At 43.7% G+C, this 18,949-nt stretch overlaps 2 protein-coding genes across 5 annotated transcripts in view; one reads left to right on the forward strand and one right to left on the reverse strand.

Moving 5' to 3' along the window:
* Nucleotides 1–381: 381 nt before the first annotated feature.
* NDUFAF1 (NADH:ubiquinone oxidoreductase complex assembly factor 1) lies at nucleotides 382–8,822 on the reverse strand. Of its 4 annotated transcripts, none has more exons than XM_061462305.1 (5): nucleotides 8,687–8,822; nucleotides 6,852–7,413; nucleotides 4,821–5,006; nucleotides 3,625–3,699; nucleotides 382–795 (listed from the first exon to the last, which is right to left on the reverse strand). In XM_061462305.1, exons 2-5 carry the CDS (start codon nucleotides 7,359–7,361, stop codon nucleotides 655–657), a joined length of 912 nt encoding a protein of 303 aa, XP_061318289.1. In that variant the 5' UTR covers nucleotides 7,362–7,413; nucleotides 8,687–8,822; the 3' UTR covers nucleotides 382–654. The 4 variants fall into 4 exon arrangements, with proteins under 4 accessions (XP_061318289.1, XP_061318290.1, XP_061318291.1 ...); XM_061462306.1 differs by having other exon boundaries at nucleotides 8,587–8,727; XM_061462307.1 differs by lacking the exon at nucleotides 8,687–8,822 and adding an exon at nucleotides 8,563–8,677.
* Nucleotides 8,823–8,960: 138 nt separating this feature from the next.
* The window catches only part of RTF1 (RTF1 homolog, Paf1/RNA polymerase II complex component), a 35,332-nt gene continuing 25,343 nt past the window's right edge, over nucleotides 8,961–18,949 (forward strand). Inside the window, exons 1-2 of the mRNA XM_061462312.1 lie at nucleotides 8,961–9,144; nucleotides 12,340–12,450. Of these exons, the coding sequence (XP_061318296.1) occupies nucleotides 9,067–9,144; nucleotides 12,340–12,450 (189 nt within the window). The 5' untranslated portion in view covers nucleotides 8,961–9,066. The remainder of the gene's footprint in view (nucleotides 9,145–12,339; nucleotides 12,451–18,949) is intronic.

Genomic DNA, 18,949 nt, shown 5'->3' on the forward strand with positions numbered 1-18,949 from the left:
CCCCCACCCCCTCCATGGAGCACTACTTCTGTTCAGCAACTTCAGCTCTGGCAAGCTGTAGGATTATCATCACCAGCTTTAAATCAGAAGGCAAGCCTGCTGCACAGCTACTGCTTCAATCTTGGCAGGGGCAGCTTTTTCTTTTTTTAGTACTTCAGAGAAGCCAAAGCTGAAGGTTAAAATACTTCTGCCTCTTCCACTTTTGGGGCTGCTCTCTGTATGTTTCAGCACTGAGTCCCACACTTAAGCACCGTCCATGAGGGTATTAATTCTCCTTATATTTTTTCCAATTTAAAACTAGTGTATACAAGTGTTTCACAATGTCTGCAAACCACAGAACGTAGAAAATGAAATTGTGAAAGAAAAAACTAAAAACTACAAGAAGCTTGTGAAATACTTTTATTTCTGTTAAGGTCAGGACAAAAGCTAGAACTTACGCAGTCACCAGTTCCTACTGGGTCACACTCTCCTCAGGCCGTATTCCAGTCCATGTATGTACAGTCTCTCCAGGATCCTGCGTCTGGCAGCTTGAAGACACCAACAGTGTCACTGTAACGTTTACTTAGAATCTTCAAGCTGTGATAAGCCACACCTTCAGAAATGTTTTCTAGAACTAAAGCAGCTGAAGGATGTCCCAAAAGCCACCTGCCCAGCTTAGAGTGGAGGATTCTTTTCATATGTTTCATAGGCAAATTCTTCTGTATGAGCTCTATCGTTCAGCAGGCCAATAAAATCAATTTCCAACTGGAACGGACCATTTACTTTATCTCCAATAGTGAATCCCAGGGTACTAATCTAATTAAAAGATATATGCATTAGAACAGTATGTATAACATTACAAGCAAACACAGTTGTATCTACCACATTTGTATTTTACAATTCATGGCCATCTACTTCATACTGGTATCTGTTCAAAGTGCATTTCATAGAATAGTTAGGGTTGGAAAGGACCTTAAGATCATGAAGTTCCAACCTCTCTGCCATGAGCAGGGACACCACCCACTAAACCATATCACCCAAGGCCTCGTCCAACCTGGTCTTGAACACTGCCAGGGATGGAGCATTCACAGCCTCCCTGGGCAACCCATTCCAGAGTCTCACCACCCTAACAGGAAAGAATTTCCTCCTTATATCCAATCTAAACTTCCCCTGTTTAAGTTTTAACCCGTTACCCCTTGTCCTGTCACTGCAGTCCCTAATGAAGAGTCCCTCCCCAGCATCCCTATAGGCCCCCTTCAGATACTGGAAGGGTGCTATGAGGTCTCCACGCAGCCTTCTCTTCTCCAGGCTGAACAGCCCCAACTTTCTCAGCCTGTCTTCATACAGGAGGTGCTCCAGTCCCTGATCATCCTCCTGGCCTCCTCTGAGCTTGTTCCAACAGTTCCATGTCCTTTTTATGTTGAGGACACCAGAACTGCACACAATGCTCCAGGTGAGGTCTCACAAGAGCAGAGCAGAAGGGCAGGATCACCTCCTTCGACCTGCTGGTCACGCTGCTTTTGATGGTGCCCAGGATACGGTTGGCTTTCTGGGCAGCGAGTGCACACTGAAGCCAGCTCATGTTCATTTTCTCATCGACCAACACCCCCAAGTCATTTTCCACAGGGCTGCTCTGAATCTCTTCTTTGCCCAACCTGTAGCTGTGCCTGGGATTGCTCCAACCCAGGTGTAGGACCTCGCACTTGGCATGGTTAAACCTCATGAGGTTCGCATTTCTTAAGGCTTGAACATTTAACTGTTACACAGCTCCCAGTGGGACAGTACTTCACATCTCCCTTTATACTGCTGTATTAGAGATACCCTGAGCCTAAAGCAACACTGCAGTTTGTATCCTTCAAGGTTTGTGTGGCCAGGTTCATCATGACTGGGTGTACAAACACATTTTCATACAGTCTGTTACAATCTTTCATGAGGTGGAAACAGTGTAATTGAGGATGGAAGGGAATGTCCCCTCTGGATCAAGTCCTATACCTGATACAGTGTGGAAGTGCACCACTCCAGACGTTTTAAAATACACAAATATTTGATACTAAGTTTTACATTGAGGCAAGGTTCTTAGGCACTCTTTCCCAATTAGAATAAGGTTCTTAATAACATTCCTTATTCCTTTCCCCTAATGTTCTCCCCCACCACTTCTAAATAACAGAAGCCACCTGAACTCCCTGCTCTGCAGTCTATTCCCCTGCAAGCCTGCAACACCTTGGCTATTTCCTGACTTTATTTCTGCTTAAGAATGCCTTTCCTGGTTCCTGGGACCATGAGGTCCCATGAGGGACCAAGGCATGTTATCAACATTTCTTTGATGCCTTCACACCACTTCCCTATTCTTGGGTTTCTTTAACATATATTTGTACAACTGCACTTAATAGTATATGCACAGGTTTTACTCTGAAATATTAAACATAAGGCAACAAGAAATGAAAATTAAGTAGAGGATGCTTAGATCAAGCACTGTTCTGTCCCTTTAATATGGGGGACCACATATGACTTGGTTTTCATTTACATTTTGAATTAATCTATATTCCAAATACTGATAAAGTCTTCAGTGTCTTTATTTAAACACAGGCCTTTTATAACAGCTTTCTTCCAAAAACCTATTTTTAGTTTTAGTTGATCCACCTTCCTCACATCCACACTTTCTTCCTACAGCCTCAACTTCTGGTTTAGAACAGATTGGTTTCAAGCTGTCAATCACTGACTTGCTCTCAAAGTTTTCTCAATTTGTTAGCGTTTGTTCTTTCATTACACAATTAGGAATGAAATGCAACATTATCATAGAATCACAGGTTTGAGTTGGAAAGGACCTCAAGATCATCTAGTTCCAACCCCCTGCCATGGGCAGGGACACCTCACACTAAACCATGTCACTCAAGGCTCTGCCCAACCCAGCCTTGAACACTACCAGGGATAGAACATTTAACTAACACAACTCAAGTAATGGGCCTTTTATTTTCTCCCCATGTATATTTCTAACATTGTCTGTTTTCCTGTTGGTAGTCACTGGATATTAAGCTGCCCTCGATTACATAGAGGAGGGTCACTGAATTTTAAAAGACATAAACATTATTTTCCAATGTCTCCCATGAATCAGGGAATTAGTTTACTTACTTGGAGAAAGTAAATAAAAGATACTCACCACATTTATTTAATACTTAGACTAGTATTAAGGCCTGAAAAACTAAAAAAGAGCCTATAAATCTATGCATTTACTAATCACCATCAAGGGCACATCCTCAAATAAAATCTCATGCCAGTCTTCTACTGGGAAGCACATTTACAGTATTTCTACAGCCCAGTGCCAAGTGGCATTTGAGATTTCTCAGTCACTTTGATCATTCCTCAAAAGAATCTTACTAATCTTTTTCTTTCAAAAGCCAAGTGAGCTGTTTCTTGGTTATACAGATCTTTTGAAAATATTTTTGGACCTCCTTTGAAGTAAATTGACACTGCTATCACAAAGTAGGATAATGTAAATGCAAAGATGAGCATACAGGGGTAAGTACTTTATAGTAAGAAGAGGCCCTTCGTTTTCAAATTCACAAACATTAAAGGATTTGTAAATTATATTATGACAATATAATCTTAAATGCAATTTCAGACAGATAAAGGCTATAGAAAACTTGCCTTGTCTAGCCAGATAGGATGCTGGTCATCCTGCACTCTTCCCCGACTGGAGATGAAGAATTTGGAGAATGGAATCTGACAGAAACAAACCAAACACAGAATTTAGTGTCACCAATACATAAAACAAAAGGCTTAAGAAAAAAATAAAAGCCTGCCTTAAGTAAATTAAGTAATGCTACATGTGGCCCCAACATTAGCAGGTACATGGAGCAGTGGGCCACATTAAACCCTTCACTGACCACCCACAGGCAGCCACTGGGTTTGTAGTCATCATGCAGGGTTGTTACTCTGTGAGGACACAAGGAGAGGCTGCAGCACAGAAGCTTACATCCAGAGTATCTCCTTCCAGTAACGTCAACATAAAATGGAAATGAAGAAATCTAGCACATACATGTGTTGAGAGCTCATCTGTACCCAAGTTGTCTATTTCAGAGTGCATACTTCATACTGAGACATCAGTACCCTAGGGTAAGCTGTTCAGAGTAACCTAAAAGCACTTTGAATGCAGTGGGAGCAAGAAAGGAGGGGCTTTGATAACAGGTAGGGAACAAGAGGGTTGGCTGATGAGGAGAGGAAGACATGCAAGCCAGCAATGCCACTCCTGACTCCTCACCTGTGAAAGAGTGGGCTGTTCTCATATGACTGGATATGGTATTATGAAGCACTCAGTGCCAGTGCATAAGGGTGTGCAAACCCCCTCATCATTGCTAGCAGCAAATTACAGACATTCCCCAGTTTTGATCAGAAAAGAGCCAAAATTCCCATAAATGCGTCACAGATTCAAAGGCCAAGAATGACAAACCACACTGAGTCTGACTGACTCCAGGAAGTGGGTTTAGCAAATTGTGTCACAGGGTCCAAATCCTACCCCTGCCTATGTCCATTTTTACTACATGGTTATCGCAGAGAATGTTCATGGCACACCTGCTAAGCTTCAATAGCAGCATTGATTCCATTACTCCAGTAACAGATCTAGCAGCTGTTCCACAAAGTGGGTCAAATCTTTAGTACAGTTTGTATGGTGCACCCTCCCACAGCCCAGCCTGGGGAACTCCCAAGCCAAAGGCATATGCCAGCTGCACAAGGATACATAACAAACAGCAATACCAACAAGCTGTGACTACGGAAAGACTTCCACTTCCATGGAGCCAGGACCCCAGGAGAGTCTTGTTAGTTTGAAAGACTCATTAGTTCACCTTTATTTCCTCCCAGTATGGGCCACCGCGGGTGAACATGAAGTAGTTGTAGAGGTCTTCCTTTTGGTGAGAGAAGTAAGGGTCTGTGTAAATGTTTACCATCCAAGGTCTGCCATCACCACGCACACGTAAATACAGACTGTTGAAGTTTGACCAGTCATAATACTTCTTCCTAGCAAAAGATCCCTACAAATTATTAAGAAATAAAATTATTCCTCCTTAATAAAAGGAAACTATGAAGAACAGAGCACTACTGCTTTTAACACTGCCCTCGTTATTATGTCAAATAGCATCCACTGTGACATAGTGAAAACTGGGATGCCCTTACATCATACCAGCTGCTGATCTCTGAATTTCCTTCAGCACTATATCAGAGCACACAAATAGCAGTATTACCACTCTGCTGACTCCTGCTTTAACTATAAACCACAATCTTGTAATGATCAGAGATCAGACTTCCTTCCTAGGGCCAAAATCCCTACCAGGCAAGTACACAAACACTACAGTGATGGATCGGTAGTGACGCAGTTCATTAAGTTTAATTGTCTGTGGTCAGTACTAGATTATTCAGAGGAGATAACAGGAAAGAGAAGAAGTGAGATAATTTATCCTGTGTATAACTTTTCCTACTGAAGACTGATATAAGCACTGGAAGCACTTAATGTTCTCCAACACTTTATGTCATTAACTGTGCATAATAATTGCAAGCATTTCTAATTATTTCCCCCCCTAAGATCTTAAAAGTCCCAATGTTATGATTTGCACATAGGCAGATCCATGAGTCTTCAGAGAGTTACCACCGAGGTCATCTGGAGCCATGAAAAGCAGGGATCAGGTCTATTCTTGGCCAGAATTGCTTAAACCAAGTCAAAATGAGTACCAAAACCTCAAAGATTTCCCTTTTATTTTACAGAACTACTACAGTTACCTATCAGCTGTCCTATCAACCCACCATATAGGTAACAGGATGAGTAGATCACTATTAATACAAACAATAATAAACACATTAATATAAGGCCTGTGGCCATTTGATTTTATGGTTTTGCCAGATTTGAGCCTTTTTACTTAAATCAAGAAAAGCCTTTGTATTTATGTTTTTACCCTCTGATTTTAAACCGCATTATAAAGATGGACTGATACACCCCACTGCTTCAGAATCAGGAGGTGACAGTCAGTCACTCGTGCTCAAGTCCACAGCAAGATTCAACTTGCTGTTCCATTCCTCTGACACAATGTCACCATTTTAACCAGTGTTCATCTGCCTCTCGTTTGCCCATTGATTTTGATCACTCATAATCTCTGCACTTCAAGATTCTGGCCCAGAAAAGATTTTACCTGTGTACCTGTGCCAAGTCACAGACAAAAAAGTTAAGCAATTTACACACAGAGTCTAAATGTTCCTTTTCTCTTAAAAGTGCTTAAATATAAGGAATAAAACAAGCAGTATCAATAATAAACACATCCATTTCTGGTTCTATTTTGCCCAATTCTGGGCTATCAAAGATTTGTCTCTGGCTTTTTCTGATGTGCATTAGGAACCAGACCTTTAAAAAGTATGTTTCAAAGCATTATTCTCTTTCTGTGAGAAAAAAAGATGAGCTCTTTCACCTAAACCAAGTTTGATGAATATACCGAGCTAAACCCCAGAAAATTTTTCCTTATGACACACTCTTCAAAGTTAGAGAGACATCTATTAATCAAACCAATTTTGGATATAAAGTTCATTACAGGTCCCTCATTTGCAAGGAGACTACAAACAGGGCTGTCTGATTGAGTGGTGCCCTATTGTGCATAAACAAACAATCAAACATTCCTTTTCTAAGACAGGAAAAGAAATTCCAAGACAAAGTTTCAGTTCCTACCAGGTCAGAGGATATAGAAGCAATTACATCCCTGAAGAAATATTTAATACCTTTGAAATGGATCAGTTCCAACTGCAGCAAAGAATGACCCAGTTGCTGTCACTGGGATTGCACAGACATGCCCTGGGATTCAAAAACAGAAACTATGCAAACACAAGGCTGTACTTACCACTAGTGGTTTAGATCTCATACTACAATATCCACTGTATTTTGTCTCCCCGTCACGAGGTACTTCTGTATTGAGGATTCCATACAGCAGGGCAGTCTGGTTATTCCTACCCAATTTGAGGTAAACTTCACTTTTCCCTCCAATCTCTACATCAGACGAAATAACCCATTTATTTAAATCTTCTTGGTCCCGAAACTCCCACACCACCCTTGTCTGTTCCACCATATAATGGGCTAATGACTGCCCTCCAGGTCCAGCTAAGTGATCTTCAGTCTCCTTCTTCAGCATGCTTAGCTGGGTCTTTAAGACTTCCATGCTCTTCTTAAAACTGAGATCCACATTTTGCCAAGTTTTTTTTTCCTCAGGCTGTGACCCTGGCCTCCTGTAGCTGCTGTATGATTTTGACATAGAATCACTGAGAAGAGGTCCAAGTAAGGGCTGCAAAGCTTTGTGCCTGCAGCATCTCCCACAAAAGTAAGCGCTGTACAGCAAAGCGGCAGCCAGAGCCATATCGGTACACTTGAAGAATTCACTTCCAGTAAGGCAGTTAACAGGTTTTAAACTGAAATTGAAAACAACAAAACTAGTATCCAGAACCACCTTAGTTTATCCCCACCTTTAATGAAAAAGAGAAAGACTTAAAAATTCCACACGGGATGCTTGTAAAACTGTTTAATTTTTAAAACACATATTAACTAGAAATACGAGCCACTGGAAAAAAGGAATAACATCAAGTATTACACTTCCTTAGAGTTCTAGTTTACTTAATGATTTCCACCCTATGTGTTCCCCTCTCCCTGTGACATATCCATGCAAAGAAGAAAAACTGAGTAAAATATTTCAAATAAAAATGAAAATAGGAAAAAAGGCATTTCCATTTATCCTTTTACTATAACTAAGTTTAGGTATTAGAAGTAACATCAGCAAAGATAACCTCAAGAAGAAGGTTTCTGAAAGATGCCATCTATATAGCTATAAAATAGCATCCCCTGCAAGGAAATCACAAATTCACGACAGATAGAGCCTGTTGCTGTCTGGACCGTAATGACAGTCTCATCTGACAGTCATGGAGGACAAAAGTTTTGACATACAAAGTCCTACAGCAGTATATGCAGTCCTATATACTCCTTCCTTAAATCATCCAGCCCTTTGCTCCCTCAATGTATCTGGCTTGGGATTACAGAGAGGCCTGTAGAGACCAAATAAATTCACAGAATCTCAGACTGGTTTGGGTTGGAAGTGACCTCAAAGCTCATCCAGTTCCAATCCCCTTCCATAGGAAGGGACATCTTCCACTAGACCAGGTTGCTGCAAGCACAAGGGGGTTGGAACGAGATGATCTTAAGGTCCTTTCCAACCCAAACCATTTTATAATTAGAATCATAGAATAGTTAGGGTTGGAAAGGACTTTCAGATCATCTAATGATTCTGTGAAAGATGCAAAAATGCACTGACTCGCCCTTGCTCTCTTCCCCCTCCCCTCACCCCGGGTACCATGAAGACGATAATGGGAAATTTTAATACACTTTTGCCCGCTTTTCGTCCCTATGCAACGTCCTACCAACACCGATCCATCACCCAGCAGTTCCAAACCCCAGCTTCCAACGACGACCTCTCTCACCCCTCACAGCACCCCCCGGTAGCCTGAGCACCGGGCTCAGATCCCGCCCGCCCCCGCGACACCCGAAGAGCCGAGGCAAGGCCAACACACGGCAATAAGCAATAACGGCCTCACCACAAACGGAACCACCTCGAACCCCGCTCCGCAACCGACTCCCCAGCGCTGAGGTAATAACGGGTCACACCGCTTCCGGGCCCGGCGGGGCAACACCTACCACACCGCTCAAGTTCCGCCGGCGGCTGTAGACACCGAACTTCCCAGCCCGACAGCGGAGGAGAAGTATTCCTTCGGAGCCGTCGCTGCTCGGTGTAGGTTATTAAAGTGCTCGCAGCGTGGCAAACCCACCCTGAGGCGGAAAGGACACGGATCAAGCGACAGCAGAGGTCTGTACCCCCTCCCCGCCCCTCTCCCCTCACAAGGCGGCAGCCCCGCCCTTGTTCCCGCCCCGGCGACGTGCGCATGCGTGGTGCCCTTTGTGTCGCGGGCGGGCGGGCGGCGCGGGGCAGGCCGGGCCGGTGCCAGCGCCGCCGCGCCGCCGCTGCCGCCGAGGGCGGGGAGGGTGGGAGGTAGTGAGGCGGAACAATCGGCTCCGCCATGGTGAAGAAGCGGAAAGGCCGCGTCCTTATCGACTCCGATACTGAGGATAGCGGTAGCGAGGAGAACCTAGATCAGGTGCGCGGGGCAGGCCCGGCCCGAACGCGGGGCCTGAGATCTGCGGGCCCAGGCAGGGCTTGGTGCCACCATCCGTCCCTCGTTCCCTCGCTCCCGCCCAGGGGTCGAGAGCAGCCGTCCTTCTCCTCAGCCCCATGAGGGACCCCGCGGGAAAGAGGCCCGTTCTCCTCCGCCGGATCCCTGGCGGGTTTCGGGGGGAGGGGTGTCTCTTCGTAGCTAGGCCCGGTGCTTGCAGGAGGGCGGGACGGAGGGGGGGGATGCTCTGGAGCGGTTCAGGCCCGAAGAAGGGGGGAAGCGAGGCCCGGCTGCCGTCACCCCTCGGGTAGTGGGGGAAGAGGCCCAAAGGGCTGGGCAACTTTTCAGTGCTGCTTTCGCGCGGCGGGAGAGCAGCGTGTCATATCAGGTCCCTGCGTCCCGGTGAGCCCCTTGGGGCAGGCGTGTGCCCGGGGGGGTGGTTAATGCGTGTTCAGTGCTCCCTCCCTCAGTCTTGGAACCTGAGCTCTATTGGTGGCAAACTGCACAGAGTTGTGAGCCTGCATATACAATCACATAATGTATATACCATCACATGTTACAAGGAGAAGTACTTACTTATCATAAAGGCATCTCGGATTGAAGTGCTACTTCTGGTGTCAGTTCATAGAATCATAGAATGGTTAGTGTTGGAAGGGACATTAAGATCATCCAGTTCCAACCTGCCTCACACTAGACCATGTTGCCCAAGGCTTTGTCCAACCTGGCCAGGGATAGAGCATTTACCATTTCTATGGGCAGCCTATTCTGAAGGTTAACCGTTACAGGGCTTCAAAGGGGATGTCTTCCTCTTTGGAGGGAGCTACTTTCAAAGACTCATCTCTCTGTGTATGAGGTGTTGATGATGTGATTCAAATGGTAAATAAAGACATTATAGGTGAATTGTGTTACAGCCTGTATTGACAGTGCTTGTTCCAAGAAGTTCGGCTGATTAAATATGCTGAAGCCTACATGCCAGATGTAATTTATGTGCTGGACCTTCAGGGTTTTCAATATAGAAACCGTTGCTAGGTTGCAATAAAAAAGCCTTCCCAAACACTTAAAAATAGTTTTGCAGCTCGAAGCTGCAGAAAAGTCAAAGTAGAGGCTCTGTCAGACAAATAAACTGGAGCAGAGCGTGCCCCGATGTTGATCTTGCATGCCTCTAGAGTCTTCAGAGCTGCCAACATCTCACCACTAGTATATTAGTTTGATAGTTTCTTCAGAGCTTGAAAATAGAAGAGTTGGACTAGCTCTAGTGTAGATCAGGCAATCAGAGTGATGGTGGCAGGAATAAACTCATAGTTCTGCTTCTGTGCCATCCTTCACTGGAAGCATGCATCTGCAGTTGTACCCAAGTACCTGAGGTTCTTCCTCCTCTGCTGAGCTGTATGTAATAACTCTAACAGCAGGGATACTTAGGTGCAAGAGTGAAGATTAGGTAGAAGGGAAGCAATGATTTTGTGGTATAGTTGAAAGATGAGAGTATATGAGTGAGGCCCCTGTAGGTTAAATGTTTGACAGCTTCCCTCAGAGATCTAGGCTTTTTGAATCCGTGGGAGCCTTTCTAATATAGTATCTCAGTAAACAGAACAGGGCTAGAAAGAAGGAAGATTGCTTGAAATAAAAGTCGTGGTAAATATGCTAAAATACCATCCAGGGAGAAGATAATCTGGGTTGAAGGACTACCTAGAGACAGTTGTGAGAGAATTTCTGGAAAAGTTTATAGAAAACATCAGGAGCTTCCTGAACAGTAGCTAGTTTTACAGATGTGCTCTGATATTGCATGCCTTCTTCAGAGAAAGGCTTGTAAAATGCCAACCCTAATGGAAGCACTTTGTTGCTGAGTGGCCTAGGCCATGAGTTTCTGCAGTGTTTATGTTCTTATTTGAGGTACTAAACTATAATCTGTTTGGAGATAATCTTCCACTGTGAAACTAGTGCAAACAGATCTAGTGTTGACTTCCCAACCCTGCAGAAGTTGGTGTGACTGTATTTCTATGCACAGCTAAGGTTCAGCCCCAGAGCAATGTTTTTAAGAATAAATTATGTCATGGACTACAAAGACAGTAATGCAGCTTCAGAAATGGTTGTTTTATACTGCTGCTTCTGTCATCTGAACAAGGTATGAACAGCAGATTATGAGATTATTTGAGAGCCCTTTAGTTCTTTGCACTGGTGCGTGTTCCCTTTGAAAGTGCTTCCTTTAGAAGAGAACAGCTCTACTTAGTCTCACAGAGTTTGAGCTTGATGCCTGCTCTGTGTCTATCCAAGGCTTTAAGTGCATTCTGTGGTATGTAGGGACAGTGAAAAGGATTTGAACAGTCTGACAAATATGATCAGCCATGCCATTGTGGTGATTTCCCTTTTAAAGTATTTTAATTGCAAACATCTCTTATTTAGCAGAAGGAGCTGCTCTCTAGTGGGATGTGGCTTTTTGAGTTAATGCAGTACAACTGTAGTTTGGGCATTTTTGAATTATTATCCAATCCAAATAAAACAGATCTGGACATGGTTCTGAAAGTAATCTGTCTTATGATGTCATAGAATCAGAATAGTTAGGGTTGTGAAGGACCTTAAGATCATCTGGTTTCAACCCCCCCACCATGGATGAGGACTCCTGACGTATTTTAAGCACAGCTGGTAACTCAGAACCATGCAGACACTTGCTCACTCCGCCCCTTCTTCCTTCCCCAAGGTGGGGCAAGACAAGAGACTTTTCCCACTTATTCCAGACCGCCTTCCCAGCGAGCCAAATAGTTAGGCTTTAAACCATGGCAACTCACACTGGACCATGTCGCCTAAAGCTCTGTCCAGCGTGGTTTTCAACACTACCAGGGATGGTGTATTTACTACTTCTTTGGGCAGCCTATGCCAGTGCCTCACCACCCTCAATGTCATTTATACTAAGAGATTAATTATGGTAGTATATTACAGTATTTACTTATTACAACTTGTTATCCTCAAAATCGTTTTGTAGCATCCAGTAGTGTTAAAATTGTGTTTGTGTGTATATATATATATATATGTTTGTGAAACACAAGTAGACTTTGTCCCTTTGTCAGTGGGGATAATCCTGTAGCTGGGATGTGCTCAGGTATCACAGAGAAGGTGCATATGTTCTGACCTGGATTGGTAAAACTAATTGCAATGTTTTAAACTAAGTGTGGTTTTCCACACCAGGAGCTCTTGTCGTTGGCCAAACGGAAGCGTAGTGACTCTGAAGAAAAGGAGCCACCTGTGAGCAAACCTACAGCATCTTCAGACTCTGAGACATCAGACAGTGATGATGAGGTGAGTTTATCATCAGTGAAGTTGCTGTGGGTTAGTTGGTTGTACCTAAGCAGTGAAGGTGTATTATGCAGTGTGTTTAGCCCGCTGACTTCATAAAGTGGGACTGGCCATCAGTGGCACTGATGGAGACCCATTAAACCCAGAGGATGTATACTCAGAAATTATTTATTTATTTATTTATTTATTTAATTTTAATTCATATGCTATGAATTGTAACTGCATGCAAAATAGGCTATGTGTCTGTAGAAAAGGTAACTACCTGTTTAATCCTATGTTCATACGGTCTGAATGGTCTGGTGATTTACCTGCTTGAAACTGGGTTTTTTCCTGTGTAAAGCTTGGGATTGAAGTAGCTATGACCTGCTTGCTTGGGGTTGAAGCAGCAGTGAAGCTGCTAAAGTTGGACTCTGAATTAAGGGAGAGAGGTTCTCATCTTTTGAAGAGAGCTTCCTTCCTCAGGGAAGAAAAGGGTCAAGGCAGGTGGTACTATTTTACGTGTGGTGAAAGTCTGTTTAGTTGCTTTGATCTCCAAGAAGTCGGCTGTGAACTGGCTTGTCTGGTCATGTGAACATGCAAGAGTGTGTTTTTATTGGCATTTTTTTAAGAAAGTAAGGCAAGGAAGACTTTAGCATTACTTTGTTCTAGGGTTTAGTAAATTCCTCGTATAGTGGCACTTATCTGCTCAATCTGGTTTTATTATATTTTCTTGGTACTCTAGAGCTGGTTAAAAGTCTCTGCTTTCATCTGTAAAGGAAAATGGAAATAGACGTATTAAAACATAGGAACTGACAAACAGGTCATACAGGTATTTGAATAAAAACACTCTCTTGAAGGCTTACAAATGTCTTTTGCAAGGTTTCCACACATGCAGTGAGGTCATTTAGATACCTGTTCTTAAAAATTCATCAGGCAGCTGTTAGGGGTGGATTTTCTTCCCCTGAAACTATAGAAAATGACTACTGTCATTGTGACAACTTGAAGACCAAATAGGGTGGGCCAGTGAGAAACTAGTAACTATTACACATTTGATAGTGTAGCAGAGCTCTGCCAGTAAGTGTAAAGAATGTGTGGGTTAATTTTCTTCCTGAGGCATTTTTTTATACTTGGAACTCTGTTTCCTTCAATCATTTTCTTGTTTTTTAAAAGGTGACTCTTTTATCTAATATATGCTTAAGACTTAAGGAGAGATAAAACTCTGACTGGACTGGGTATGTTAGATTTGCTTTTAGGTGACCGCTCAGACTGTCACAGTGCATATTCAGATTTGCTGGCACACAGCTTAGTTATTCTAAGCTGTGTGGAGACCAGCTTGACTGGAAAAGTAGACTTAGGTGTGGAAAGTATGTCAGTGATAAAGCCTCCTGTGTTTATCTCTGAAAACTGACAGAATAAATAATATTCAAGTTATTTTTTAGCTTGTGTAACTACGAGACCTACCTTTTCATTGATGTAGAATATGACAATGTATCTCTTCACAGATTTGCACAGACTTGCAGATGCAGTAGTATCTCTGTTGCACCACGTGCATTTGATACTCTTTCTAATCTGTATATAATTTCTAATTGATACTCTGTTCTTTCTGACCTCCATGCAGCAAGAGGAAAACATTTAGAGAAGAGGTAATTAGGACACTTGTTTCTATTCCTGTGCCTGAAATATGCGTTCTGAACTGCTGCTTGTCACAGCAGGCTGAGACAGACTGAGTTTTAACAGTTCTGCTTCTGCCAGTCATTCAGTTGTGTTCATCCCTAGGCTTGACTACACTGCTGCACTACTTTGGTTTTATCAGTGTTCTTGTGGTCGGTTTGAGGTTTGCTCAACCCTGGAGGCTGGGAGAGGGGGTCTGGAAATTGAAATTGTCTTACTGGACTTCCTGCAAGATGAGGACCTTGAGGCAAAAGCATGGAAATGTTGCCTTGGGCAAATGTGCTTAATCATATCCATGTGTTTCCACACAGGTTTTGTAGTGTGTGCATCCTTTGTGCTTCCTACACTACATGTTGCAGGATAGTTGCTTCAGGTAGTTGTACCAGAAAGGAGCATAAATCTCTGCTTCAGAGGCTAATGCTGCTCTTCTGCCTTTTATTAAAAGGAGGAATGTTTCTGGGTGTATGAGAGAGAAATTGCAGTTTGAATGACAGAATAACAGCATATACAAACAATGCCACATCTATACAATGGTGCCCAAGGGATTTCAGTAGACCTTTAACCTTGTATTTTGTGTGTCTCAGTGAGAATGCACTTCTGTGAAAGCTGTTATCCACATCAGGTATTGGTGTAGATCTGTAACACTTTAAGGACCAGTGTGGTTTGAATCAAATTACTTAGCCAAGGGACTGAAGGTGAGTTGCAGGCAATGAAATAGGAGGGATGCTCTGAACCATCATCTGGTGGGTCTGTGGAACATGCAAGACTGAATTGACTATGAACTGTTATTCAGAGAACTAATAGCAATGACTGCAGGGCTTTGCAGTAAGAAGTGCTACCTTCACAAAGAGATACACTAAGCCAGATGCAGATATGAAGGTAGACAGCTCCTTTATCTGTGGAGCAACATGTGGCTGTGACAACTCAAGAGGTCACCATCCCAAACTGTTAGCCTGCTGCACGTACCCAGTTTGGTGTTGGCCATGTTACTGTTTGGGCTACTGTGCTAGAGGTGTGTGTTGTGTCCACAAGGTACTCTCGTTGCTTATTGAAGACATTGTGTGGATGGTGTCCTTTAGTTGCAGTGGGTTAATTCTGGTCTTGCTCTTCCTTTTATCCTGGGATTGCTGTTTTCAATAAGACAATCCTTTCTGTGGCATGATGAAGCCTGGATGACTTCTGCAACAACTTCACTACCATCAGTGTAGGTTAGACAATGTTGTAAGAGCTCCTGTTTTGTTTCTCCTTGAAAGGTTTGTTGTTAACAGTGCTGCCATAAGTCTGTGCATCCTTCTGCACTTGTCCTAATGTGGTTCAGGGTTTGGTCGTGCCTTTTAACAGCTCTGGGCAGCAGCAGAAGATAATTCCAGGACAAGAAAAGTTCTATCAAGAACGCTTGGTACTAGCATGAAGTTTAGCGAGGAATATCCATTTATGCTTTTATTAGCAAAAATGCAGGTTCAGTAGGAGATGGCATAGCTGAAGATCTTGTCAGCGGGATAGAGGAGGAGGTGAGCAGTGGTCATGCAGCTAGTGAGGAAATCAGACTCGAATAGGAGCCTTTTGCCCCTGTTATGAAGGAATGACTTGGAAGTTTAGATCTACTTACTGCATTTTGGGTTACAGCACTCTAGTAAACCACAGATTAGCAGAAAACTGCATGTGTTCCTTCTGCTTTGGGAATGTCTTTTCTGGATCTGTAGAGATTATGATTCTGAATGTCTTCCCCTTTCCCCAGCATGTGCTTTTATTCCATAATACTGCTTTAATTAGACCTTCAAGAACAAGTGGGTTCTCCAGTCCTGTGAGGCCTTTGCCATACATTTTTTTAAGCTTAGGAAATTTGAAACGGGCTGTGCTTTAATCTTCTTACACACAGCCCTCCAGCATTACAGGCTGTGTGCTTTGTAAATCTGACTCTTCTTGGAAACAGTTTCCTTCAGCTGTTAATGGGTGCAATAGCAAAGCTTGCCTTAAGGAAGATAGGTGCTGTCACTTTCCCCACCCCAAATAAAGTGCAAGTGCAAATTTGAATAGCGCAGGCTCATTGTATGGAGGCTGGAATGTCCAGAGTAGCAACATGAACCAGCAGTGGACAAAATAGGTGCAAAATCTGGTCTGCAAGTAGCTTCTTAAAATTGCAAACTAGCATGGGGATAGCTTCAGGGGTTATGTGTTATGATTTATGTGTCATGAGGGTCTGCAGGAGCTCTAAAGTGGAGGAGTAGGTTGCTTCAGAAATAGACTCATGAAAAGTATTGGAATTGAATATGTGATATTATTTAATTTTTTTCACTAAATGAACTTTTTCTTATACCCAGGGAGCAGTTCTTGCTGAGGCAAATCCAGTCATAAGGCACTGTCTAATACTTAGAGAAGTCATTAAGCTTTTATTAGTCTGGATGATGCTTGCTGGCTGGTGATACTAGAGCTATGCAAGGCACTCATTGACCAAGTGTTTTATGGCTGTTGCCGTCTCCAGCTGTTTGGCCCAGGCTTCCTAAGTAAAACACTGCAGGTTTTCTTAGCCAGTGGTATCTCCAAATTTGTTTTGATTATGGAGAGTGTTTCTGCATTGGCATTTAGTATATACCATCTCAGTGTTGTCACTCAGCAGTACATGCCATTTTTGCAGTATATAGACCTCACAGAATACTTCCAGGACGAATGTTAATTTTGCAGTTTAAACTGAATTTATACCTATTACAGATTTCTTTTTTTGTTTGGTTATTTGTGTCTGGTCTTTTTTGCTGGTGTGTTTTTGTTTGTTTTTTCCATAGTTACCTTTCTGTGAGCTCCTTTGAGCATTACTCAGGTGGAGAGTGAATCAAGTGTCTGATGATATTTTGGCACATGAAGCCTTCTTTCAGCCAGCTCTTTGAAAAACCTCTTCTGCGTCTTCGGAAGGTGTTCCTTTTATTTCATGTAGTCATAGAATGGTTTGGGTTGGAAGGGACCTTTAAGCTTATCCAGTTCCAACCCCCTGCCACAGGCAGGGTCGCCTTCCACTAGACCAGTTTGCTCCAAGCCCCCTCCATCCTTGCCTTGCACTCTTCCTCTGATCATCTTTGTGATGATCCTCTTGACTCGCTCCAGCAGGTCCACATCCTTCTTATGTTGGGGACCCCAGAGTTCAATGCTGTACTCCAGGTGGGATCTCATCAGAGCAGAGTAGAGGAGAATTCCCTCCCTTGACCTCCTTATGATGCAGTCCAGCACACAGTCGGTTTCTGGGCTATGAGTGCGTGCTGCTGCATCCTGTTGAACTTACCAACAAACACCCCCAAATTGTCCACAGGGCTGCTGTCAGTTCATTCTCCACCCAGCCTGTGTTTGTGCTTGGGATTGCCCCAAACCACATGCAGGACCTTGCTCTTGGCCTTGTCGAACTTTGTGAGGTTTGTGCTGGCACACCTCTCCAACCTATCCAGGTCCTTCTGGATGACATCCCTTCCCTTCAGCATGTTGACTGCATGTCCTGGGTTCAGCAGTAGCAGTCATGTTTCTCCTCCTTGGTAGCTGGTGCAGTGCAGTGTTTTGACTTTCGGCTCGGGAACAGAGCTGATAGAGATGTTTTGGTTTGGCCAAGGACTTTGTGAGCCTCATGCTCTGCCAGGGAGGAGGGGAAGCCGGGAGGAAGCAGAGACAGGACACCTGACCCAAACTGACCAAAGAGGTATTCCATACCGCAGCACGTCATGCCCAGGATGTAACTGGGAGTTAGCCGGAAGGGCTGGGAGACGGCAGGGTTGGAGGAGGTATCAGTCGGAGCTTGGTCGGGCTTGGGGGGCGAGTTATCGGTCAGCTGGTGCTGAGGTGTTGTATTCTGTTCCCTTGTTATTTCCTTTATCATTATTATCATTGGTGGTAGCAGTAGTGATTTGTGTTATACCTTAGTTACTAAACTGTTCTTATCTCAACCTGTGGGAGTTGCATTCTTTTCGATTCTCCTCTCCATCCCTCCGAGAGCAGGGGGAGGGCAAGAAAGGGGGGGAAGTGAGCGAACGAATTACCTGACTGGGTTTAAACCACGACACTGCACCACACAGCTTAGTGTCATTAGCAGACCTGCTGAGGGTGCACTCTGTCCCACTGTCCCTCCTCACTGACAAAGGTGTTGAACAGCACCGGTCCCACTACCGACCCACAAGGAATGCCACTTATAACCAGTCTCCACCTCCAATCTCCAACATCGATCTGTTGACCACAACCCTTTGAGTGCGACCATCCAGCTAATTCCTTATCCACTGAGTGGTCCATCTGTTAAATCTGTGCATCTCCAGTTTAGAGACAAGGATGTTGTGGGTAACAGTTGTCAAATGGCGATAATTCTCTTACCGTCTTTCCATTTTGGTTTTAACACCTTGAGTCTCCTATTTGTGTTTAAAATGGTCTTTTAAATCTTCTAGTTGCTCCACTGTTGTCACTGTGAAGGTGTTTGAGGTGTCAGAATGACCACTGCAGACCCTGAAAGGCAGGAAAAGTAATGGGACTTTAGTATTTAGTTTTAATAGTGGTGGTAGAGACAGTTTTCCTCCTTGTAGCCCTTGGAGTGCTGTCTCTAGAGTTCTCCCATCTTTGAGAAACCCTGAGGTCAGCAAATGCTGCCTTATCTTCATATCTGTGCTGCTTCCTGGTGTCTTCAGACAGGCTGAAACTGCAGTTTGATGACTTGGCTGGAGAGCTGCCTTTTGTTTTCCCGATGTGAATGGAGGAGAATGGCTGAAAGTTTGTAAGCTGGGCTAACGTTATGTACCTTGGTACTCTTAAGCTGTCATCTTGTCATGGCTTGTAAGTTTATCTGGCCTAGGAAAGGAACGCATTCATAGGGGACCTGTTGTGCTTTTGACAT

Source organism: Pezoporus flaviventris, unplaced genomic scaffold, assembly GCF_033815535.1.
Source record: "Pezoporus flaviventris isolate CSIRO_AGI_PZ_B2104156 unplaced genomic scaffold, CSIRO_AGI_Pfla_v1 ptg000035l, whole genome shotgun sequence".
NCBI classification, from domain to species: Eukaryota; Metazoa; Chordata; class Aves; order Psittaciformes; family Psittacidae; genus Pezoporus; species Pezoporus flaviventris.

What these genes read in the sequence shown, in the direction of transcription:
- NDUFAF1 (XM_061462305.1), bottom strand. Translation starts at nt 7,361, where the DNA reads ATGGCTCTGGCTGCCGCTTTGCTGTACAGCGCTTACTTTTGTGGGAGA. An exon ending in TGAGATCTAAACCACTAGTG is followed by an intron (nt 5,007 to 6,851) that starts GTAAGTACAGCC and finishes AATAATTTGTAG; the next exon opens with GGATCTTTTGCTAGGAAGAA. An exon ending in CATACTGGGAGGAAATAAAG is followed by an intron (nt 3,700 to 4,820) that starts GTGAACTAATGA and finishes TGTTTCTGTCAG; the next exon opens with ATTCCATTCTCCAAATTCTT.